This window comes from Entelurus aequoreus, linkage group LG20 (genome assembly GCF_033978785.1).
Source record: "Entelurus aequoreus isolate RoL-2023_Sb linkage group LG20, RoL_Eaeq_v1.1, whole genome shotgun sequence".
Lineage (NCBI taxonomy): Eukaryota > Metazoa > Chordata > Actinopteri > Syngnathiformes > Syngnathidae > Entelurus > Entelurus aequoreus.
Window position 1 is genome coordinate 23,770,959 of NC_084750.1, and position 27,310 is coordinate 23,798,268.

The 27,310-nt window shown below is 38.2% G+C and overlaps 1 protein-coding gene across 4 annotated transcripts in view; it reads left to right on the top strand.

The window, feature by feature from the left end:
- LOC133636057 (CUGBP Elav-like family member 3) overlaps positions 1–27,310 on the top strand; it is a 113,393-nt gene that overhangs the window by 2,388 nt on the left and 83,695 nt on the right. For 3 of the 4 annotated variants that reach the window (XM_062029673.1, XM_062029672.1, XM_062029670.1), the window contains exons 3-4: positions 5,824–6,044; positions 11,245–11,327. In XM_062029673.1, coding sequence (XP_061885657.1) covers positions 5,900–6,044; positions 11,245–11,327 — 228 coding nt within the window. In that variant the 5' untranslated portion in view covers positions 5,824–5,899. Of the gene's footprint in view, positions 1–5,823; positions 6,045–9,950; positions 10,007–11,244; positions 11,328–27,310 lie in introns of those variants that run through there. The other variant, XM_062029674.1, reaches the window with a different exon arrangement.

A 27,310-nucleotide genomic window follows, 5' to 3' on the forward strand; every position in this document is an offset into this window, starting at 1 on the left:
TTGTAGCACTTTGAGATTTTAACAAATGTAAATTGCGTAACAAATGCAATTTATTATTATTATTATTATTATTATTATTATTTATGCGTCATATAACGTACACTTATTCAGCCTGTGGTTCACTATTCTTTATTTATTTTAAATTGCCTTTCAAATGTCTATTCTTGGTGTTGGCTTTTATCAAATACATTTCCCAAAAAAATGCGACTTATACTCCAGTTCAACTTATATATGTTTTTTTTCCTTCTTTATTATGCATTTTCGGCCGGTGCGTCTTATACTCCGGAGCGATTTATACTCCGAAAAATACGGTATATATGTAATGTAGTGATATTGCTAATAGCGTGTAACATTTACATATTTTGCATGTTCGTTTCATAGACCAGTGGTTTTCTAACTTTTTTCACTGTATCTTCATCCATAATGTTGGATATAGAGAACATACAAATCCCTTATTTATTGACTCAAAGATACTGAAATTCCACGACATAGTGAATTTGCAAACAGCTGAAATTATACACAAAGCAAACTATAGTCTGCTACCCAAGAATATACAACAATTCTTCTCAAAAAAAGAGGAGAAATATAATCTTAGAGAAAAATGTAATTTAAAACATTTGTACGCACGTACAACTCTAAAGACCTTCAGTATGTGGAATTAAGTTATGGAATGGATTAAGAAAAGCAATCAAACAATGTACTAATATGATCAACTTCAGGAAACTCTTCAAACTTAAAGTGTTTACAAAGTACAAAGAAGAAGAACCATGATAAGCATTCTGAATTTATTTTATCCATCCATCCATTCATTCTCAAAATAATCTTATTCATCTCACCATATGAAATATAACTTACTTCACCAATTGTTATTTATTTATTGATTTTTATTGTGATTACTTATGGAGTATATTGTGAATAAATTGAGAACAGGAAGGGAACAAATGTTTTAGCAACTGTTATGTAAAAGAAAAGGGGTAGGATTAAATAAGCTCTGCTTCTTCCTACTCCTTTTTGAACATGTTGAAAACTGGAAATTGTGATGTATCATGTTGTATACTTGCATGTTCCAAATAAACTCAAACTCATATTGACCAACATTAAAATTCAGTAGCGTAGTAGGCCCGAGTTATAATTAAAAACAAGGCAACAGTTTTACTTAACGAGTATATTTCATATTTATGGCCATTGTGAAATCACTCTGTTTGAACAGTAACACTGTGTTTGAATACTGTACTTAAATAATGAATATGCAATCGAGTGATTCTTTGGCGTACCACGGGGCGGAGCCCACATACCGCTAGTGTTTGATTGATTGATTGAAACTTTTATTAGTAGATTGCACAGTACAGTACATATTCCGTACAATTGACCACTAAAGGGTAACACCCGAATACGTTTTTCAACTTGTTTAAGTCGGGGTCCACATAAATCAATTCATAGTACCACAGTTTGAGAACATTCGCTTTTTCCGTCCAACAACAACAACCCTACTATTGGCAGACTTCATGATAGACTACTTTGGGACAAATGACGATCCAGAAACTTAAATTTTATACACAGAGCTCCGAGTTTTATAAACAGATCCAGCAAGTAGCGGTATTGCTAAGTTGTAAACAATAAATACAAACATGATAAAACAATCACTTACTGTGCAATGTCTGCTTTCACTGGGATGCTGTTTAGATAAATAATTAATCATGATCCACCAAGTGATTAAAGAAAAAAAGGTGACCGCAAACAAGCATTTTTTTCCGCGTTAAAGTTGACCAACTTCTCGGTTTATGTCCACAACTTTCTACTATCCAGGTGAGAGGCATTATTTATAATCTAGAATTAACGTTTACCAACTCAAGAGGCGTTGCAGCTGCTCAGTATGTCAATACTGTAACAAGGCAAAGGTTTTTTTTAACAAGTATATTTAATATTTATGGCCAATGTAAAATTACACTCAGTTTGAACAGTAACACTGTGTTTGGAATATAGGCAAAAAACACTGTACTTTAATAATGAATATTTAATCAAGTGATTCTTTGGCGTACCACTAGGTGGAGCCCACGTACCGCTAGTGGTACCACAGTTTGAGAACATTCGCTTTTCCCTTCAACAACAACAATAACACTAATGGCAGACTTCATGAGAGACTACTTTGGGACAAGTGATGATCCACAAACTTAAATTTCATACACGGAGGATGAGCTCCGAATTTTAGAAGCGAAGTGATAAACAGAGCCAGCAAGTAGCAGTATTGCTAAGTTCTAAACAAGAAATACAAACATGCTAAAACAATCACTTACTGTGCAATGTCTGCTCTCACTGGTTTGCAGTTTAGATAGAGAATGTTGACCAACTTCTCGGTTTATGTCCACAACCTTCTACTATCCAGGTGAGAGGCATTATTTATAATCTAGAATTAACTTTTACCAACGTAAGCTGCTCAGTATGTCAATACTGTAGCTATGTAAGCTAGTTAGCTAACTGTGATCACGGTGCCGCTAGAAGTAGTTCCTAGCCGTTAGCCCGTATAATAGTAATAACAATAACATCGCTAATACTTGGTCAATATTCAGGTCACAAGATGTAAATGGAGTATAGTTGGCGGTTTTTGTTATATGGATGTTTTTTTAGAGGGCTTTATGGGCGGAATACTAGAGCATTCCCATTAGCTGCGTTGTTAGCCACCTCCTACTTGCTGTATTTTACGACTTAGAATGCATTAAAAAAAAAAGGAAAACAAATGTGTTCTTGTCTCACCCCAGCAGACACAAGACATTGATACAACGTTGATTATACACACATGTCCTTTAAAACTCACTTTGAAACAACATTGTTGTGGCAATTGGCCAATTTGCATAATTGGCCATGACACATTTGCAAATTGTGAGTAAAAAAAAAAAAAAAGCATTGTTGCAAAACAAATGTTTACAAGTAAGACTAAATATTTTCTCACCCGCAAAAAAACCAGTCTCTATTAGGGCACTAAACTGTATCACGATATTAGTGTATTTTATCGTCCGATATCGGTAATTATTGATATTTTTATGACCTATGGAAAGAAAAGACCAGAAAAAATATATTAAATATAAACATGTGTATTTCAAATGTAACCTTCCTCTGATTATAATCCCCTCAGCTATCAAGGAAAAAAAGGAAAGGAAATGTCAACGCAGGCAAGGAAAACACTCAATGTAAACAAAATTGTAAAATCACATTGAACACTTAACAATAAGCTCTTAAAATGAAGGTGCAAAAATATGGAATATGTAAGAAATGCTTAATAAAGTGTAACAAAATAGTGCAAAGTGTGAAAATGCAAACATAGAGAAACCTGAGAAGAACTATTTTCTGCAGGTTAAGTGCCAGCAAGTTACAGCTGTGCTCTAAAGGGTGAGCGCGGCTAAGGTGGTGTGGTATTAGCGGTCTTGGGGGGGACGAGTGCCTTGCATCATCTACAGACCACATTGGTCTGACTACGGTCTGTTTGGAAAAAAAAACATACTATACTATCGAGGTGACTGTTCCTCTCTTATCCACAATTTCTTCATCTTTTACTTCTCACTCCATGCAAAGAATCAACCTCGAGACAACAAGAGCGCGCAACCAAACGTGATAGTTGATACTGTTACCTGATTGGCTGTTAGTGTGTCACTCCCACTGATCAGTTGCTCGGTTACCAGAGAGCCTTTGTTCATGCAACCAACCTTGCTTTGCAACTTCCAGATCGTTTTATTGAATGCATTTCTTATTGACATCAAGTATGTGTCTACCGCGATGTATATTGATAAAACAGCATCTATACGGGTCTGATTCTATCCCTCCTGTTACCTTTTCTTATTTTTTGGCATACCAGGTGCACGGTAATGTTTTATGAGCAAGGTGCTTACAACTAGCGTCAAATCTATTGGCGGCGATCCAAATGTATTTGTGACGGCCCGCCATAAATAAATCTATGCGACACAGTGTCTCAGTATTTACTGACAGACTTTTCAGTTATCGTCTTTAACATGTTTTTTAGGACAGAAATATTGTATATTGGACAAGTAAGCGCAAAATATATGGGATATGTTTGGATAACATTAATGTAGGGGTGTCCAAACTACGGTCCACTGACGTCTTCAAATTGGCCTGCAAGAAGTCATGAGTTTATTATGTAACTATTCCCGCAGGGAGATTATATTTATTTTTAAAATCAATTGTCTTTTTTGCTCCTTGTGTCACTATCTAGTGGACAACATGGGTTTTTCACGATAATTACCTATATTTATGCTCGGAATATAACCTTGCACAGCATATTACTTATATGACCCTTTGCGAACAGCCTTTCCTTGTCATGGTGTGAAAAAAATAAAAATAATCCAACCAACACAAAATGTCAATAAACATGGTCACTGAACTTTGTGAATATTATAAATAAAATGTCCATTCACCATAAAAAACAAAACAAAATGACACCCATTTAAATCCATTTCAAAGGATGAAGGGGAAACACTCTCCACACTTACCCATGTTTGGCGGATTTTAGCTGCTTGATATTTCTGATTGATTACAAAATGGTAAATGGTAAATGGGTTATACTTGCATAGCGCTTTTCTACCTTCAAGGTACTCAAAGCGCTTTGGCGCTATTTCCACATTCACCCATTCACACACACTAAGTTAAGGAGGTCGTCCCGGAAGTAAACAAGGTAGGAGTCAAACTTTCAAATACTCTTACTATCTAATTATTTTAATTATGTATCAATTATATGTCAGTGTTTCCCATAAACTGCCAAGATACCTGTGGCGGTGGGGGCGTGGCTATGGGCGTGGTCACTATGACATCATCGACTAATTTGCATAATTTACTACAATGATATGATTTTCTCTAAAAAGGCTAAAAAAATGTATACTTACTAATTAATAATAACAGTTTTGTTTTAAACGTCCATCCATCCATTTTACAATATAATTACAACACTTTATGTACATATTTATATACAGATTTGAACAATAAGTTATTCACTGAAATATATTTATTAATTGTGGTTCTTACAAAAAATATATCTTATAAAATATAAAAGCTAAAATGTCTCTTAAAGCTCTGCCCCTTTAATTAGTGCATACTAAATAATTTAACTTTAGCCTACTACTACAACCATATTATTTACCAGCAACATAAAGTGAAACAGAGGCAGAGGTGTCCTGCCATAGTCAGTAACAAATAAACAGAAAACAGTAGTGGTCAAATACAAATAAGGCAACAAGAGAAGTATCCTACACTTCTCTTTTGTAAAGTAAATCTGAACAGCCTATATGGGCATCTACATCAACTACAGTATATGATTTGCCTGAGAAGCTGGACAGGACAAAAAAAAAATAAAAATACAATTTTATTTTATTTTTTATTTGTAGCAGACATAATTCTTTCGTGGCGGGCCGCCACAAATAAATGAATGTGTGGGAAACACTGTATGTACACACATACATGTATGGGCTGTATTTACATATATATGTGTATATATGTATACATCTATATGTGTGTGTATATATATATATATTTCTATATGTATGTATGTATATATATATATTTCTATATGTATGTATGTATGTATATGTATGTGTATATATATATATATATACACACGTGTATATGTACATGTACATATGTATATGTATAATATATATATATATATATATGTATATATATACATATATATATATATATATATATATATACAAGTCAAAAAGTTTGGACACCCCCTGCAATAATCGATTAAATAAAGTAAAAAGGTGTAATCGGTGAAACTGATTTTTGCAGGATAATGATCCCTTTTTCTTCTTGCTTCAGATCCACCTGCTCCTCTTCAGGGGGGTACCTGCCTCTAAATCCTTCTTAGTCCCCTCATCCGAGCCCCTCTCTCCCGATGAAGGAGGCCGACGCCATCAAGCTTTTTGTGGGGCAGATTCCTCGGAATCTGGAGGAGAAGGACCTCAAGCCCATTTTTGAGCAGTTTGGCAAGATCTATGAGCTCACTGTGATTAAGGACAAATACACCGGCATGCACAAAGGTGGGTCTCCACTTTACTACTAGACAGAGGCGGAGAGAGAACGAGAGAGAGACAGGAGGTGTGGGAGGGGGGATTTTCACAGCTTTGATTGTCACATATCACCATGGCAACAGTCACACCTTCTGTAGTCTCCTGCAGCATGAGATAAAGAAAACAGTGTCTGCACATACACAGCAGTGTTGACTAATAATTTTATTCTTAGTTATCGTCAACACCCTATTTTCCCCTAAAGAAAATAACACGTTAATGAAAGAAAACGAAATCCACATTGATTAAGACGATAACAAAAGTAACTGACATTGTTGTTGATTAATAAAAACGAGGGGAAAATGTTGACAGAAACGGAATCCAATCACGTTTAATTGCATCTTCTAGATGGGCGGGACAAGTTGGGCTGGGAATATATCCAATCACAGCTCGTTAAAAGCGCACATATGAAAGAGGGGTTAGTTACAAAGGAGAGCCAATCACACGCTTTCTCTTGTGAGATGAGGAAGTTGGTTTTCTCAGAGCAAAAACAGCAATGTGTGGATTTAACATCTTGATATGTGTACACCTGGGAGAAAGTGAAGGGGACACATTTTATTTTTGATGTTATATGATGCCATCAGCAGGCGAGTCATCGTGACATCTACACAACTGTAAGTTAAAGCTATGTGTGTTTGCTGCCTCGGGGTCTCCTGCGTTCATAAACAAATTATAACATACCTGAAATGCCGGAGGCGTAGCATGAAAAATAGAAAAAGAACCTGAGAGATATTCATTGGCATTGACCTTTGTATGCATCGTACATAATTTCTGATCATAGGATCATGCTACGTTTGTGTTAAACAAATGCTTTGCCGGTGGTCTAAATGAAGGCGCTTTCAAATTACGGCTGCACGATTTTGAGAAAAAACCTCATTGCGTTCTTTTGTCATCAAAATTGCGAATAGATTTGCGTTTTTTATATTTTATACATAAAAATGCATAAAACTGCGAAAATAACAAGTAAAGGATGACATGTTACTTTTAGACTCTCAATCAACATATTCTCGTCTAATTTACTTAAAAAATATTTGACTCTATGCAGACATCACGCTTTTAAACTGAAGAAATAACCAATAAAAAATATTCCGTGATTATAATTAAAAAAAAAGTTTTCTTTTTTAAAACATTTGTTTATAGATTTTCAGACACATATAATTGACATGAGTTGTCTAAAATACATCAAATGCAGTTCCCCCCCCCAACAAGTAAAATTTAAAAAAAAAATAAAAAAAATTAATAAATAAAGTAAGAAACCAGACAGCCTCATTCCTGAATGGCCTTAGAGAGATATAATAAGCCACAAGCACACAAAAGGCTCATCAACCACCCACATTTCAATTGTCATTCAATCAGGGTTAATTTGGAGATCAGTTTCCCCTGCAGACTCAGAAAGGCACCCCACAGTTCTTGAAACTTTGCAGAACAACCATTTAATGTCACCCTAATCTTTTCCGGTTTGAGAAAATAAAGAACATATTTAATCCAGCAGGTGTGTCAAGCAGGTGCTGTTGCCTTCCAATTGAACACAACAAGTCTTCTAGCCAACAAAGTAGTGAATGCTACAATATTATTTTCTGGATTTGTTAAGGGTAGTTGACTGAGGTGCTACCCGAAATAGTGCACTTTAATTAAGTGTTATTGTAATATATAGTAATAATGTAAGTAACTATTGAAAAGGATCTAAACTTTTCTTTCTTATTTCTGTAGTATTGTTTACCACTGTACTGTAATTGGAAGGTAAATAACTATGGGTGCCAAACAATTTATTTTCGAATGAATCGCGATTCTTACTTGTAATGATTATTAATCGATTAAAAAAAAATTCAAACTCAATAAAAGAAAAAAGATTAGTTTTTTTAATTTGTCCTGTTCAGCCAGTCAATCAAATCATATTGTTGATGTAGATGATAATATCTGCTGTACAGATTTACTTTAGAAGAGGAAAGTGTTGGATACTTCTCTTGCCTTATTTGTATTTTACTTTGTTAAATGTTTGGGTAGAATTTTATTCAACAAAATCGGTTTTATTTTAAGTAATATAGACATTTATCAGAGCTGTTTAATGTACAGTAGTTAATCATAGAACTGGCACCCAATGTTATTAAGAAGTATTGATTTAGAATCAAATCATTACTCCCAAGAATCAAATCGAATCGTGTGGTGCCCAAAGATTAACAGCTCTATGAATAACATTGTATTCCTAAATAAATAAACAAAAAAAAAAATTGTCTAATTTCTGTAAGCAAAAATGTAACTTAAATAAATGTTGAACATTTTAAAGTGCATTTAGTCCCCAGTCAGAAAAACAAGGTCGGATGTTGTCTTTTTATTTGTAGCCATCATGCGATCACGTCATTTTGACGGGCGTATATTGCCCATCCAATTTGAAACGGGACATTCTGGCTTTTGAATCAAATTTTTTTCCCCCACTAATTTTTGCTACTTTGCGGCACTATTCACTGGCGAGTTGCGAATAGAGAGGCTGTCTGGGCGTGTAAAGCTAGCGCCCCGTGCTCCGCCCATCTAGGAAAAGATTGGAATGACTGAAAAGATGCCTCACTGCGTTCAATTAATTATACTGTTAAATAGACGCGCTCAAGTGATGGCAGCGATGCACAGAGTGAGACATCTTTCTCCCCGTTTGGAGAGAGACCCGAACAAACGCAAGCTAGCCTGCTCAGTGGCCTTGTGGGTAGAGTGTCCGCCCTGAGATCGGTAGGTCGTGAGTTCAAACCCCGGCCGAGTCATACTAAAGACTGTAAAAATGTGACCCATTACCTCCCTGCTTGGCACTCAGCATCAAGGGTTGGAATTGGGGGTTAAATCACCAAAATGATTCCCGAGCGCTGCTGCTCACTGCTCCCCTCACCTCCCAGGGGGTGGAACAAGGGGATGGGTCAAATGCAGACCACACCTAGTGTGTGTGTGACTACCAGTGGTACTTTAACTCAACACTTCTGATTGGCTATCATGTCTGTCAATCAAATGCCAGTGGCGGCGGGGGAAAAAAACCCAAAAAACCTCAGTCTTAGCAGGTATTTTTCGCACTCATTAAAATTATTATTATTACCATTATTGTTATTTCCAATAAACTTTATAAAGAGGCCTTATCTTTTACACTTTGTATTTTCGTCGACTAAATTTACTGTAATTTTAGCTGACTAAAATGTGTAATTTCCTTGATTAAAACTAGAATTTTAAATTTTGCCCAAAACTATACATATACATGTTCGTCAAAAGACTATGACTAACACTAAAATAAAAGCAGCTAACTTTAACACACGTACACGAGGCTTGTAAAAAAAGCACAGTCAGAAAGGGGGTGTCGTGTAAGTGCATGAGCGGGCGTGTGTGTGTGTGTGTGTGTGTGTGTGTGTGTGTGTGTGTGTGTGTGTGTGTGTGTGTGTGTGTGTGTGTGTGTGTGTGTGTGTGTGTGTGTGTGTGTGTGCGTGTACGTGTGTGCGAGTCATGAAGCAGATTAGGCCGCATGCTCCAATCAGTGTAATGGAACTGTAAGCCTGTGTGATACAAGGGAAAGAATCTGCTGTTTTGAGAATCCTCTCGGCCACAGTAAGCTTCTCTTAAAAGCAATGAGATGGACCATAAGATGCTTGTGTGTGTGTGTGTGTGTGTGTGTGTGTGTGTGTGTGTGTGTGTGTGTGTGTGTGTGTGTGTGTGTGTGTGTGTGTGTGTGTGTGTGTGTGTGTGTGTGTGTGTGTGTGTGTGCGTGCCTTGTCCTTATTAACATACTTGTCATCTATTCCCCATCCCTTCTCCGCTCTTTGTGAACATCCTAATCGTCGCCTCTTGTCTTCTTAACTTCATCAGCCTGTCTGTCAACGGGATGCTAACCTGCTGCTAATCTTGTTGTCTTAGTGCTGGTGACAGGTGTAGTAAACGGCTCTGGCCCTCCCTCACACACACAGCCACAGGTACAGCCCATAGGACAGCAGTGGTGGGGGGAGTGTATTTGGAGTGATCGTGAGGCATGCCTAGTGGTTGCTACTCTATATATATCTATATATATATACTGTATATATAGGGCCGGCATCGACTGTGCCGAGCCCGCGAGGCCTCGTTAGCCCTGCGCACACGTCTGTGGTGCTGTCATGTGTGCCGACTCGTGCCGTGCCGTTTTCTGACGTGTGACGTGTGCCGTGGAGTGTCCTCTGCTCTAAAGTGCATCATCATGGTGTTGTTACAGTAGGCTCTAGTTGCAGTTTGCATGAATATTCATATTTGTAACCTCTGGCGCAAGCAGCCCTGCAATAATTCATGGCAGCTGACAAGTAATCAGGGAGGGCAAGTCCCCGCATTCAAGGAGTTCAATCAGGGGTGTCAAACGTACGGCCCGCGGGCCGGATCAGGCCCGCAAACAGGTTTTATCCGGCCCGTGTTATGACTTTGCCAAGTATAAAAGTGAGCTGCTTTTTTTTTCTTTTTTTTTTTTTAACGAAAGAAACCGCTGTTCTGAATGTGTCCACTGGATGTCACAATAGCAATTCTGTTAGGCAAGCAAATGGTTTATACCAGGGCCAAGCGAGAGGTACACAGTAAAGGGTGACTTTGGCTCCTCCTCCTCGATGTCAAACACAAGAAAAGTGAACTTAACACTTTTGAATAGTTTTTACCTCCGTTTCTTACGGTTTGTTGAGTTAGCACTAGATTGATACGTGGACATGACAAAGAGAGGTATTTAACACCTAGAAGAGTTTACATGTTGTTTTTTTGTTCAATCCCAGAAAGACTGTGGTTTAAAGTTTAATCCTGGGTTTGTAGACCCACTGAGACAAAGTCTAAGCAATTTCCTCAGAAAGTGTTTTGTCCAGAGAATTATTTGTGATTTGTACGTTTTCAGAATGTGCTTGTTCTATTTTTTGGCCAAAGTAAAACAAAGACAACAACATGGAGTTGTCTTTATTTTGAAGTTATCATGCCATGATTTTACCCACTTTGGAATAGATTTTCTTCCATGCGACCCCTGAGCTAAAATGACTTTGACACCCCTGATTTAAATGGTGTGGTGCTATATACTGTACCCTGTGTGTGTGTGTAGCTGTGCAGTGAGGTGGTGGGATACAGGGACTCAAGTAAAGAGTGATGAATATATGAGCCTCTCCCTGACCCGCTGTACCTTACCTCTCGCCCTCGCCCCTTCTCTATGTGACAGGATGTGCGTTTCTGACGTACTGTGCGAGGGAGTCTGCACTCAAAGCCCAGAGCGCCCTGCACGAGCAGAAAACACTACCAGGGGTAAGTGCGCATCACACGCTCCAGACAGCGCTCTCTTCATGACTGTATGCAACAGACGTGCACATGTATACTGTATATACATTCAGCAGAACATATAAAGGTCAAAGAGGTTTTTCTGTAAAAAAATAAAAATAAAATCAAATTCCTTGGCAACCGGTTACCTGGGGTTGGGCTCCAGCTCTCCTCATTGTTAGCTTCAGTATGACAGGCTAAGTCTGTTTCAGAGTGATCCCCTTATACAAATGTAGTATTTTAAGTAACAGTCTTAATAGGACTGGTCGATTATGGCAAAAAATAATAATCAATTTTTTTTTATTGATATTGTAATCAAGATTAACTACACAATTATTCATTAATTTGAAAACCTGACTAGTTATTGTACCACCAAAACTCAACTTTAAATATAGTTTAAATTAATTAGTAAAGAACAAACCCCAACAAATTAGTATAACAATAGCAATATAAAAAAACAAAACAATTCAGTTGTTCCAGTTTGTTTTTATTTCTGTTTTTTACCTTTTATTTTATCACCATAGAGCAGGGGTCGGCAACCCAAAATGTTGAAAGAGCCACATTGGACCAAAAATACAAAAAAGTAATCTGTCTGGAGCCGCAAAAAATTAAAAGACTTATATAAGTGTTATGATGAAGGCAACACATAATGCAAGTGGCTAATTAGCTATATTAGCCTACTATCAAAATGACTGTGTGTCGCAGGCTGACGCAAATCTTTGTTGACAGAAATGTTGAAATGTAATATTTATTTTACACATTTTTACAACATTGGAAAACATTAGTAAAACTTCTCTGAGGGTGAGATAACTCCTGGAAACGACTGTCTTATAATGGCCAGAAGTATAGATGGGTGTGTCCAAGTTAAAGGAAACGGCAGGCTGTCTTCTTTTAATGTTTTTTTTTTTTTTACAATCTTTGCAAGCTGGCTAACGTTTGCTGTGGTCTGGAACAACATGGCACACTAACAACTATCAGAAATGCAGCCAATATTACATACAGATAATGTCTCATGAAACATGGAAAAATAAACTAAATACACAGAGGACTTAAATAAAGGAAATTAAATGAGCTCAAATATACCTACAAACGAGGCTCAATGATGCAATATGTACATGCAGCTAGCCTAAATAGCATGTTAGCATTGATTAGCTTGCAGTCATGCAGTGACCAAATATGCCTGATTAGCACTCCAACAAGTCAATAATATTAACAAAGCTCACCTTTTGGGCATTCACGCACAGTATAAAACGTTTGGTGGACAAAATGAGAAAGGAGTGGCATAAAACACGTATTTCTGTGGCAGCGTCGGAGAAAGTTATACATGTAAACAAACTGTTAGTCACACACCAAACAACGGTGAGTTCAAGCGCCGCTGAAATTAGTAGGACAAAACGGCGCTCGCCAAATACTCTCATCATTCAAGCATAAACACAAACATATTAAACAGTGGGCTTTTTAACAATTAGGAAGGTTTGTGTCGTGTTTGTCCTCCTAAAGAAACCATATTACGACAAAAAATATATTTTTCACCCCATTTTTTTTCCATTTCCATACATTTTTGAAAAAGCTCCATAGAGCCACCAGGGCTCTAGTGTCGCGGGTTGCTGACCCCCGCCCTAGAGTGATAAAATAAGTGTACAATTTTTGTGTAAAATAAAATTTAGTAAAATGTTTGTTAATTAAATCCTCACATTTATTGGTGCAATACATCTTTGGACAATTTTGACCAGTATTTTAGGTCAAAGCAAATAATTGTGTAAATGTATCAATACATGCTTTAAGTACATTATGCTTGTGTAAGGTACTTTTTTGAAACCTTTATTTTGTTAGCGCAGTCACATCGGGCTATTATTGTGAAGGGGGGAAGTGTGCTGTGCTGTTGTTCTCAGCTTGACGAGTAAAGATCACTGTTTGTGCAATGTTGTTACATCGATGATGTCGTTCACAACAACACAAGCAGATGAGACGTGTTGTGGGTGTACTGATTGTTCTCGCTAGCTTTAGCTTCGTAGTATAGTGGCTGTTTTTTAAGTGGCTGTCTCGACATTGTTTAGTTCAGGATGGCCGGCGGTTGAGTGTGTCGAGGACAAATAAATGCTACGGGACATATCACAATGAAAACATTTCACTTACATTTTGTCAATTTCCCTGATACTTTTTTGCATTTATCAGCGGATTCCGTTTTATTGGCCAATTGTGTGACTCTGTCCGCGGTTACGTGAATGCCTTACTTTTCATACATGTTTATTTATGTGTAACAATTTATTAACATTGGCAAGGGACGGGTACGGAATTCGGTACTTTTATAGGCACCGACCAAATTCTGTATCGATTCCCGTAAAATCGGACGGTGCCATTTTGTCGATACTTTTGTTGCACCATAGGTCACGTCTGGTTGTAGAGTCGTCTCATACGGTGGCAGACGTAACACCGGCTCACGTAAACAACCATTCAAGCAAGACTCAGGGCGGACTCGGCCAAACTACTTGGTAGGAAACTAAGGCTCCACTTTTCCAAAATGTGCACGCTTGATGCTAATTTACGTTGGATTTTTCATAGATTGGCTACTATTACCATTAGCGGTTTTACATGGCGATTTCAGCATCTCCAAATTTGGTCATGAAAACTACAACTAAAATGAATGTTACAATCAAGCAGCTGGTTTGTAATCAGCACAATACTTACAGTATAAACACTTTGTAGGGTGCAACATAACATTGAGCTTCCTAGAAACAGCTACTTCCTAGATATACAGCATACCATATAAAGCCTATACAGTGCTGCCATCTAATGTCTTGGAAGTGCAACTGCATTGCAAATGAGACTCAAATGGAATAATAAAACAAGCTCAGGGCCTAGTGGTTAGAGTGTCCGCTCTGAGATCGGTAGGTCGTGAGTTCAAACCCCGGCCGAGTCACACCAAAGACTATAAAATGGGACCCATTACCTCCCTGCTTGACACTCAGCTTCAAGGGTTGGAATTGGGGGTAAAATCACCAAAAAATTATTCCCGGGTGCGGCCACCACTGCTGCTCACTGCTCCCCTCACCTCCCAGGGGGTGATCAAGGATGATGGGTCAAGTGCAGAGGATAATTTCACCACACCTAGTGTGTGTGTGACAATCATTGGTACTTTAACTTTAACTTTATAAAGAAGCTTTAGTGCACATTTATCATAATCAGCTCATTTTATATGTTACATTAGAAAATGAAGATTTATTATCGAACAATTAGTAGTATCATTCGTCCTGAATCTTCACGGCCCTCGTGGAATGACCCAATTAGCAACCGGTACCGAAAATACCGGTACTCGGGATACATCCCTAGCCACGACTGAGACGTGCCAATTTTGGTGCTACGCCACAGCTACATTGCAATAAGTTACGTTCCCAATCCTCTGGTTATCGCCACGCTTGATGAAATCAAAACACACTGTTGCGGTTCATCTTGATTTTGACTAAGCCGAAATCCTGCAATACTTGCTAAAGACGACGGCCTCCAGGACTCGGGGCTATCCTGAATTTGGATATTCATCTCAGTATGTTAATAATGACTGACTTAATTATATATTACAAAACTGTTGTATTACTCATACACGGATGTCATTTTACTATAAAAAAAAAGTCAGTGAATGAATGTATATATTTGTAGACACTCTGAAGTGGGAAAGGGGTAGGATTAAATAAGCTTTGCTTCTTCCTACTCCTTTTCGGACATGATGTAAAGTGAAATGATATAAAATTGTGTTATGTACTATGCTGTAAGTGTGTTCATGTTCGAAATAAATTAAAGAAAGAAAGAAGTACACTTTATGGTAAACTTGCCTACCTCCGTGCATAAAAGCAACGTGTGTACGGCGTGTGTGCTTCTGGAAGTTGCGCACCCCCCCAGCATGATGTAGCTGAGCGGCCAGCAGGCGTCTGGCCGCTAAGGACAAACACTCCCTCTCCCCAGGGGACACAGAGGGGACTACGTGAGCATCATCATCATCATCTCCATTTCGCCATCCCGCTCAGTCTGTCCACCTCCGTGGGCCCCCTCTGTTAGCCTCCGGTGATAGCTGCCGCCTGGAGAGTGCGTGTAATTAATGTGGCCATTCCCCTTTGTCTCATCCCGGTCTCCCTCAGTCTCTGGTGAGGGATTGTGCAGGGCAAAGACACTGTTCATTATGGATGGGCTCTGTGTCTGTCTCATACGCTGTACTTCCCTGTCACTCCCTCTCTGTTTCCCCCCCCGCTCGCTCGCTTCCCTCTGACCTCATTTCCAGCGCAGTTAAAAACGGATTCTACGCTAACTCTTTGAAATACTTTTGCATTATTTTAACCCCTTTTTTGCCCCCAAGGAGCCGTGTCGTGTGGCTCCGGGCCATGTGTGAGTGATTTGGGAGAAAGAGATAGGTGACGTAGAAATGGCATTTTCCCTCCCTTATCGAAACCTATTTGCGGGCGGAGTTTCAGTTCCCGCAACTTCTCCCCAGGCGAGGGTGCTGATAAGATCTCTGTGGAAATGGTTGGAGCCTGAATAAAACGCTCTGAGGGGGAGAGGGACTATAGACCCATACGAGAGCAATATGTAATTCCTGCCTTTTATACAGGCAATACATAGAGTAAAGTACAACTGGAATTTGCAATTTCGGTTGTAATTGCGTGTGAATGCCCTATGTGCGTGAGCCGCCGAACCACCGATACGCGTCAGCGGAACTGAAATGCTTGAATGTCCACGTGAGTGGAGTGTGTGGATGTTGGAACGGTTCGAATCGGTTGATAAATGTGGGATATGGAGAGGTTTGTGCCGTATTTTTCGGATTATAAATCACAGTTTTTTTCATAGTTTGACCGGGGGTGCGATTTATACTCTGGAGCGACATGTGTGAAATTATTAACACATTACCGTAAAATATCAAATAATATTATTTATCTCATTCACGTAAGAGACTAGGCGTATATCAGCAATCGTCACACACACACGTCAACCAATAAAAATTTGGCGTGGGCGGGTCAGGGCAGAAGTGCATTGTGAAAAAAAAGATGCTACCTGCTACTTCCATACCTATGAAAATGTATCATTTCAACATTGGCGGTAACTTATAAAAACTGATATTATGCGTCATATAACGTACAGTTATTCAGCCTGTTGTTCACTATTCTTTATTTTAAATTGCCTTTCAAATGTTTATCCTTGGTGTTGGATTTTATTAAATAAATTTCCCCCAAAAATGCGACTTATACTCTAGTGCAGGGGTCACCAAAGCGTTGCCCGCGGGCACCAGGTAGCCCGTAAGGACCAGATGAGTAGCCCGCTGGCCTGTTCTAAAAATAGCTCAAATAGCAGCACTTACCAGTGAGCTGCCTCTATTTTTTAAATTTTATTTGTTTACTAGCAAGCTGGTCTCGCTTTGCTCGACATTTTTAATTCTAAGAGAGACAAAAACTCAAATAGAATTTGAAAATCCAACAAAATATTTTAAAGACTTGGTCTTCACTAACTGACAAAGAAACAGATAACAGATTTGGTGTCCAGTTCAAAGTGTGACATGATTTATTTAAAAATTTGAGAGTTGACTTTTGTATTTTACATGAGTTATTATTTGTACAAACATGGTGCAAAGTAATTCATGATTTGTTCAAAAATGTTAGTGGCTAGCTAGTTAAAATGGAATATTGTGATTTCACAAGACTGTCTTAGAAGTGATCATTTGAAAATGTTCAATTTGAAAAATGTGCACTTAGAGGAAATATAAAAATAAAATGTTGCATATTGATATTTATCTGTTTCCATATATATTTATTGTGAGAAATCGTTAAGATGATCAGTGTTTCCACAAAGATAAATATCCATCCATCCATCCATCTTCTTCCGCTTATCCAAGGTCGGGTCGCGGGGGCAGCAGCCTAAGCAGGAAAGCCCAGACTTCCCTCTCCCCAGCCACTTGGTCCAGCTCTTCCCGGTGGATCCCGAGGCGTTCCCAGGCCAGCCGGGAGACATAGTCTTCCCAACGTGTCCTGGGTCTTCCCCGTGGCCTCCTACCGGTCGGACGTGCCCGAAACACCTCCCTAGGGAGGCGTTCGGGTGGCATCCTGACCAGATGCCCGAACCACCTCATCTGGCTCCTCTCCATGTGGAGGAGCAGCGGCTTTACTTCGGATGACAGAGCTTCTCACCCTATCTCTAAGGGAGAGCCCCGCCACCCGGCGGAGGAAACTCATTTCGGCCGCTTGTATCATTAATTATTAATAATAACATAAGAGTTAAAGGTAAATTGAGTAAATTGGCTATTTCTGGCAATTTATTTAAGTGTGTATCAAACTGGTAGCCCTTTGCATTAATCAGTACCCAAGAAGTAGCTCTTGGTTTCAAAAAGGTTGGTGACCCCTGCTCTAGTGCGACTCATATATGTTTTTTCCTTCATTATTATGCTTTTTCGACCGGTGCGATTTATACTCCAGAGCGATTTATAATCCGAAAAAATACGGTATATTGTCCATTAATTTTCAATGGGGGGAAATGTCTGGTTATTCCGGGTAATCAGGGAATTTTTGGAACCGGGAAACATGCTGGTTTGAATGTTAAAGTACCACTGATAGTCACACACACACTAGGTGTGGTGAAATTACCCTCTGCGTTTGACCCATCTCCTTGTTCCACCCCCCTGGGAGGTGAGGGGAGCAGTGAGCAGCAGCGGTGGCCGCGCTCGGGAATCATTTTGGTGATTTAACCCCCAATTCCAACCCTTGATGCCGAGTGCCAAGCAGGGAGGTAATGGGTCCCATTTTTATAGTCTTTGGTATGACTCGGCCGGGGTTTGAACTCACAACCCACCGATGTCACGGGGTGGAGTGTGTGGATGTTGGAACGGTTCAAATTGGATGAGAAATGTGGGATATGCAGTCGATTGTATATTTCTTATTCATTGTCAATGGGGAGAAAATACAAAAAATTCCAGGAGAACTAGGAATTTTGGGAAAGGAGACATTTTTTGCGTTTCCTATATGTGAAAAGAAGTGTGGGTTGTTTTTGGAAAGGTCAGAATCGGGTTAAAAAAAATGGCGCAAAATTTAGAGAATTTGGGGCATTATGAATACATCCATTCATTTGAATGGGAATTTCCTAGAAATTTGGGATTTTTGGGAAAATGGGAATATTTTAAAATACAACAATTGTCCTAGATCAGGGGTGTCAAACTCATTTTAGCTCAGGGGCCGCATGGAGGAAAAAATCTGTGCACACGCGGGCCGGACTATTAAATCATGGCATTAAAACTAAAAAATACAGACAACTTCAGATTTTTTTTTTGTCTTACTTACACCAAAAATAGAACAAACACATTCTGAAAATATTACAATAAATATATTGAAAGAAATACCGGTAGCGGTAAAGTTTAGATCCATGAAGGAAAGAAGAAAGTGAATGAATGTTTATAACTGATTCATTTACATATGCATAAAATTTTGTTTTCTTTTGTATTATTTTTTTAAATAAATCAAGTAACGTTCATGACAACCTTTTTCCAAAACACAATATAGAATGTGAGATATAACAGGATAATGCATACATTTATCATTTATTTTCAAAACTGTTACAAAAAAGTGGGACCCCAAAAATTTACTGTGGGACCCCCATTTTTATGACTTGATGGGGTGCTTGGGACCCAATTTTGAAAATTCCCAGCGCCAACACTGATGGAGTATTGGTGCGTGCAAAACAGCAGCAGGCGGCTGTGGCCTGCGGGCCGGTTCTAATACTAATAAAAAATCATCCCAGGGGCCATAGATAATTCATCCAAGGCCCGCGGGCTTTGAATTTGACACCCCTGTCCTAGATGATATGAATGGGTTGGTGATGGAATTTTTCAAAACGGTACCCTGCCTTCCGCCCGAATGCAGCTGAGATAGGCTCCAGCACCCCCCGCTACCCCAAAAGGGACAAGCGGTAGAAAATGGATGGATGGGGTTGAAAAATGTTTGGAAAACTGGGAATTCTGAGAAAAATGTTTAACTTGGAAAATTGTAGTTTAATTGTCCAAGGTGTGTATGGGGAACAGTCAAATCAGTTGAGAAAGTTCGAAAAATGGCTCATTAATTTTCAATAGGAATTATGATCCGCAAAACCGGTAATTCTGCGTAATTTAGGATATTTAAAAAAAAATTTTTTTGGATAGCTCACGATTTCCGGTCGAGCTGAACATTTATTTCAACAGAATTTCACACAATTATTTCAAAACGGTTGAAAAATTTAGACGTAGTAAACGTTTCAATTTAAATGGATATTTTGGAATTCCTGCAATTTTGATAAAACCCGGTATTTGTATGAAAAGAAAAATGGTAGTTTTGTGTTCTCAGTTAAAAAGAATGTTTTGAAATTAGAATGGTCAAAAACGGTAGAAAAATTGGACTATGAAAACTTTCCAGGAAGAGGTGAAAATAGGGCTTTGGAAAACTGGGAATTCCTGGAAATTTTTTGAACTTGGAAAATGGTAGTTTGATTGTCCAAGGTGTGGATGGGGAACAGTCAAATCGGTTGAGAAAGTTCGAAAAATGGCTCATTCATTTTCAATAGGAATAATGACCCGGAAAATCAGTAATTCTGGGTAATCAATTTTGATACTGGAAGGGTTCCGATCGGATAAAAACCGTGGGCTGTGGAGCGTGCCAAAGTTATGCGGTGGAATAATAATAAATAGATCCTTTTTGGTGTAGAATCTTATATGTGTGAATGCTTGGACATTCACACAATTATATAATACGCTTACCTATTGTAATCATGTCATCATCCCTTTGTGCTAACACTGCCGGTTAAATGTGGTATTAATCCAATTAGTAATTTCCTAACTGTCTGATGTGTCGTCCCCCTCCCCACTCTCATGCTGCCCTGCATCCTTTGACTTATCCTCTGACCTTTCTCTCTCATGACATGCACAACCGGTGTGCTGAAGCCCCAGAGAGACTATTATTTATAGTATTCATCACTCTGTCTTGTACACAGACAAACGCCAGTGCTTCTCAATTACGCCCCCTTTGGAAGAAGAACACATTTCGCCCCACCCACACCGCGACTTCAAATTGTATCATTTGTCTATAAAATTGTTATAAGCACACCTCTGCATAACATTGTACTCTTATTCATTGTGTCATCATGTGCAAATGATCCGGCCCGCCAGCGTCCAAAATCAGGCCCGCGAGAAGTCCAAAGTATAAAAAAAATAAATAAATAAAAATTCTGTCTTTACTTATCCACTTTGTACCGCTTACTACTCACGGTGTCTCCTCGCCACTCAGGCAAATCATATTGTCTAAAAATGCATTTTCTCATCGATAACGTGACATCATCGCGTGCGCGGAAAAGTGCGCTATATATATCTAATACATCTATCTATCTATCTATCTATCTATCTATCTATCTATCTATCTATCTATCTATCTATCTATCTATCTATCTAATATATATATATCTAATATATATATATATACATCTAATGTATATATCATATATATATATATATATGTATGTATATATATATATATATATATATATATATATATATATATATATATATATATATATACACATACATACATACATACATACATACATACAGCCCGGCCCCCGAGTCAAAAAGTTTGGGGACCCCTGCCGTAGAGAGTGAACTTTTAATTCTAAATAAATTGTTTTACCTCTAGGCCAGGGGTGTCATACTCATTGTAGATCGGGGGGTTCATGGAGGAAAATTTACTCCCAAGTAAAATCACGGCATGATAACTTCAAAATAAAGACAACTTCAGATTGTTTTCTTTGTTTAAAAATAGAACAAGCTCATTCTGAAATTGTACAAATCATAATGTATTTATTTATTTATTTTTTTAAATGACCTGTTGCGGTTAATAGTATATTAATAGTATACTTTATTTGTCGTTATTTATATTTTCTGAATAAATTATGTGATAATGTTCATCAGTCAACTCATTGGTGTTAATTTGCAATCTATTAAGATAAAAGAATTATATCAAAATCTAATTACAGTATGTTATTTATGTAGTTTTATAATCATGTGGTTTATTTTGTACATATGTAGCATCATCTACAAAGATACACATAATTGCTATTGCGACATCTAGTGGACACATTCACAACAGCTGTTTTTTTCATTCAAAAATTTCAGGGTAATTTTTATACTTCGCAAACTCATCCCGTGGGCCGGATAAAACCTGTTCGCGGGCCTAATCCGGCCCTCGGGCCTTGCGTTTGACACCCCAATAAAAAACATCCGCAAATAGGACACCCCTGGTTTAGCTGTTAACTTAGTCAAAATCTCGCAGGATTTGTTGCCTACAGGATGAGGGCTTTTAAATGTTCTGTTTGTGTTTTGAGGAATATTTTTTCATCGAGAAACCGAACTCCAAACCGTACCACTTTTAAGTGTTTTTTAAATTTATTTCTTGGTTCCGCTATAAATGTCCTGGTTTTTTTTTGCATACGCATGACATTTAACGTTCGGACGCTGAGATTCTTCATTCCGACTAAGAATGAGCTCAGGTAGGGTTATATATCTGACAAGTGAATTTTTTTAATAACAAAGATGAATTGTCTCCGGTAACACTTTCCCACCAGCTCTGACATTTCCTTTTAAGATTTAGCCCTGCCATCACTTGTCCCTGCCTGTCACCCTTTTTATATTACCCCCATGACCGGATTTAGACAATTTATCCTTCTCTTCACATATCATCCCTCTGTCATGTCCTTTTCATCTCCACCGTATTCATCCCTAAATATTTCCCCTCTATGCCTCCCCCTCTTTCCCCGCTCTTATCTTTTTTTATATTCAAATCCCCTCTGTCCTCTGTTCATCTCCTCTCTTTATGTCCCACAGTTTCTCCCTGCTGCCACTGGAATATTACCGAATATTCTCCTCACAACCAACCCCCAGCCCTACCCTTTTTACCGCTTGCTTCTTTCTTTCAAATATCTTCCCCTAATGTCTTTTACTCCTTTTTTCCCCTGCACACTCGCTCTTCCTCCTCGGATTCTCATTTCACAGTCATTTATGGTGACCCTTCTCCTAAGTCCTCCTCCATCCCTCCCCCATACCCTTGGTTTCATTTCCCCTCCTCTTGATTAGTTGACCCTTTTGACCGTTTCACACCCCTTCCTAACTCCTCCTGCACTCAGCTCCACTTGTTAAGCCACATGATTAGTTTCTCACCAACTCATTTTCATAGTCGAAAAGGGGGTCTTGGCCAGTATAGCAAATGGAGTGTCAAGCGTGTGGACACCAAATCTGATTTTTTGACACAGATCGGATATTTTCTTCCCAGTCTAGACGCTCCACAGTACTTCAAATTTGATATTTTTGCATCAAATTTTGGCTACATCAGGAAGTACCGTATTTTCCGAACTATAAGGCGCACTTAAAATCCTTTTTTTCCCTCAAAACTCGACACTGCGCCTTATAACGCCTATAGCTGATATCAACCAAAACTAACCCTTCCGCCCCAACCCCCTCCACATCCCACCCCCCGGATTGTAAATATTGTAAATAATTCAATGTATATACTCTGATGATTAACTTGTGTGATGACTCTATTATGCTGATAGTATATATTTGTACCATGAATTGATTAACGTGGACCCCGACTCAAACAAGTTGAAAAACGTATTCGGGTGTTACCAATTAGTACTGTGCAATCTACTAATAAAAGTTTCAATCAATCAAAAAGCGCCTAATGTACGGAATAATTCTGGTTTTGTATACCGACCTCGAAGCAATTTAATTTGGTACATAGTGTAATGATATGTGTGACCAGTAGATGGCAGTCAAACATAAGAGATATGTGTAGACTGCACTATGATGGCAATATGACGTGGAGGGCCAGATCTGGCCCGCGGGCCTTGCGTTTGACACCTGTGATTTACATGTTAGTGTGATGATGATCTCTCATCATCTCGCATTCACCAACAAAAATGAGCGCTACAGATCACTCTCAACATTTCATGAATGTTCTGAAAGTGCGGGGGTAAATGTGTTGGAACATAAATTAATGTTTAAGACGGACAAACACTCTTCAAGTGTAAAACATACAAAGAGAATGTCTGCAACTTGTGGACGACAGAGCAGACAGCGAACAATAAGGAAGCCATTGGTGGTGATTCTTTCTGTAAATATTATCAATTATTACTGTTACCAGTATTTTGAATCAAAACGTTACCCCCAAGAATCGAATCGAATTGTGTGGGGTTCAAGGATTCACAGCCCACGTTACAGATACGAATATACACATACCGAATATACACATTCAGGGCTATAAGCCGCCACTTTTTTCCTACGCTTTAAAACCTGCGGCTTATAAAACGGTGCGGCTAATTTATGGATTTAGTTTTGCCAACCGCCATTATGCAAATAGTTTTCATAAAACTCAAACAAGGACACTAAAAAAGTGTGTTATTGTTTGTGCTATGGCGCCATCTTTTGGACAAGTTCGCACATTGCAGGTGCTGCAGTGTGAAGGTCTTTAGTATTTCACTCTGTTTTGTGCTTTCAACTGAAAATACAAGTGCCGTTCTGTCTTCGAGTCATCGATAGCATTTCTTTCGTATGGATTCTTCATTCATCTCTCCAAGCAACGTTTGTAAGTTTTACAATATATCTATAACAATTCTTACTTACTAAACCGTCCCATGTGTGATGTCTGTAGGAGTGTTTTCACGCATATTTGTACGTGCTATCGTCATGTAATTAAGCTATCGTTGTTAGCATTAGCTAATATGCTAACACGTTGACATGTGTCTGTGTTAGTATAATTAACTTACAATGGCGTTCTTGTATTGTTTCAGTTTCACAAATTCCTCAGTAAATTCACCAAAAATGTCACAGTGGAGTTATTGAGTCTGTTTAGCTGATTGCAGAGTGAGCTTCTGCAGCTAGTGGGTCCATGACAATGGCTTCTGTTTTGTTTGATCAGCCATTTTACTGTCGTGACACAATTAATGTATTTAAATAAACATTTACAAAATATTTCTGTGTAAATAACTCATGTCACGACGTACTGTATATATCTGCGGCTTATAGTCCGCTGCGGCTAATATATGGAAAACATGTTTTCTTCTTCTAAAATTTTGTGAATGCGGCTTGTATCTTTTAATTTCCAGAGAAATAGCCAATGTTGGAGGACCGAAAATGACGTGTACGCTGTGGCGTATTTGCTTACATGTTATGTACACTCCGTAAGTCGAAAAATAAAGCTAACTTAGATCCACCCTGATGTCGTTGTCTCCTCTACTTAACAGCTATAAAAAGATTAGAACACTTCTAAATATTTTACACTATACTGTATATGTCCATTCATACATTATATTACTTTAATTTGTTTTCATGTAAAAAAACAACACATTTTAAGGTGTGGCTGCTTGTCGCGACTTCCTTGTTCTGGTCAACTTCCTTTGTTTCCACTTTATGGAACTGCGCATGGAGTCTCATAAGGATGATATTTTACTTGTAATCCAGACAGTCAGCTGGAAAAAATTAGATTGTGAAGAAATCAGATCAAAAGTAGTCAGAGATTTAAATCCTTGCAATCAGCCAGGGAAGAGAGATGCTAACCAACTATTTCCTATTTCTTTTTATTTCAACCTGAAGGCTGGGGAACAAGGGAATAAGAAACAGGAAAGATTGACAGATGGCCCACAGAGCAAGCCGCACCTTTTGTTTACTTCTGTGGGGGAGAAAAAAAGGGAGGGAGATTTTATCAGCCATGCTGGCTGAAATGAAAGTGCACATGATCGGTTTGTGATATTCCATTTAATACAACGTTTTCTTCTCGCATATCTGAACGTTACAATACAGTATATTGTTCTCTTACTAGGCTAAATTATAATTATTAATTTGGCATAGTTGCACATACACTGTGGAACCAGAGATGGGTACCGTTTACATTTGAACCAACACTGAACCAATTCCCAGCACCTGGGAATCCATACCAGTTTTCGGTACTTTTGTATATGTTAAGTATTATGTCATGATCCGTTGCCCGGATCATGTTTTGTTTAGTTTTCACTCCCTTAGTTCTGTTTTCAGCACCCTTGAGTTTGTGTGTTTTGGTTACCATGGGTGCTGACTAGTTTCACCTGCCTCAGATTAGTGTCCGGGCGGGCACTAATCAGAGAGCTACTTATTCCCGTTTTTCGCCACGCTCAGTCTGGCTTTCTTGTTTGCATTACGCAACAGTGTCAACGTCTACTATTTGCTTCCATGCAATACGTTACGTTAAGTATTTCTACGATGTTTGATTTAGGGCTGCAACAACTAATCGATTAAACCGATTAAAATCGATTATTAAAATAGTTGCCGATTAATTTAGTCATCGATTCGTTGGATTTATGCTATGCGCATGCGCAGAGGTTTTTATTTTTTTATTTTTTTTAATTAAACAATTTTTAAAAATTTTTTTTAATAAACCTTTATTTATAAACTGCAACATTTACAAACAGCTGAGAAACAATAATCAAAATAAATAAGGTGCCAGTATGCTGTTTTTTTTTCAAAAAAATGCTGGATAGGATAGAAATGTAGTTTGTCTCTTTTATCCAATTATTAATCGATTATGTGGGCTCTGTACCGAGGATGTCGTTGTGGCTAGTACAGCCCTTTGAGACACTTGTGATTTAGGGCTATATATATATACACTGATATTCGAATGTAAACAGGCTGTTTACAACTTGCCTAATGTTACGTTTTTCAAACCCAAAAGTACAGCAAAAGCACCAAACTTATTTTACCATTAGGGGTGTAACAGAACAAATTGTTTTTTTAAATAGCTATATTTTTCACAATGACTAATCATATTAAATAAATAACATTTTTTATTAAAATGATTAAAAAAATAATACTAGTCAATGTTAGTAGCTAAACTGTGGCAGATCGCTATGATTCGCTGACCACACACAAATCTAATGCATGTACGTACGTGTATTTTCATGGCTGTAGTTTGTTTGCTCAAAGACGGAAAAGGCCGGGATATGATGCTAACAACACTTCGGAAAGGTTGCAAACAACCCTTTTAAATATCCTTCGCCATAGTGATATACCCTCACTCCGAGTCTTATCTTATCTTGCGGTATTTGTGTTGTGTGTCTTGACTACAATGACAAGAAGCTTTCATACATGCGCAAATCTTTCTTCTTGTTAAGTTAAAGTTAAAGTACCAATGATTGTCACACACACACTAGGTGTGGCGAAATTATTCTCTGCATTTGACCCATCACCCTTGATCACCCCCTGGGAGGTGAGGGGAGCAGTGGGTAGCAGCGGTGGCCGCGCCCGGGAATCATTTTTGGTGATTCAACCCCCAATTCCAACCCTTGATGCTGAGTGCCAAGCAGGGAGGTAATGGGTCCCATGTTTATAGTCTTTGGTCTGACTCGGCCGGGGTTTGAACTCACAACCTACCGATCTCAGGGCGGACACTCTAACCCAGTGGTTCTCAAACTTTTTTTGTGATCCCCCACTTTGGACAAGGGGGAGTTTTCAAGCCCCACCTTCCCCCATCGCCCCAACAGAACGCTAATGCCAAGCTTAACATTTTCAAATTTATCGAACATCAAGTAACATCAAGTTTTATACATTCAAACTCAATAACATAAAATAACTTGCATCAATTCAATAATAAATAAAACAAAAGTGTTATAACTTGCATCAAGTTCAATAATAAATCAAAAAAGTGTTATAACTTGCATCAAGTTCAATAATAAATCAAAAAAAGTGTTATGACTTGCATCAAGTTCAATAATAAATCAAATAAAAGTGTTATAACTTGCATCAAGTTCAATAATAAATCAAATAACTTGCATCAAGTTCAATAATAAATAAAACAAAAGTGTTATAACTTGCATCAAGTTCAATAATAAATAAAACAAAAGTGTTATAACTTGCATCAAGTTCAATAATAAATCAAAAAAAGTGTTATAACTTGCATCAAGTT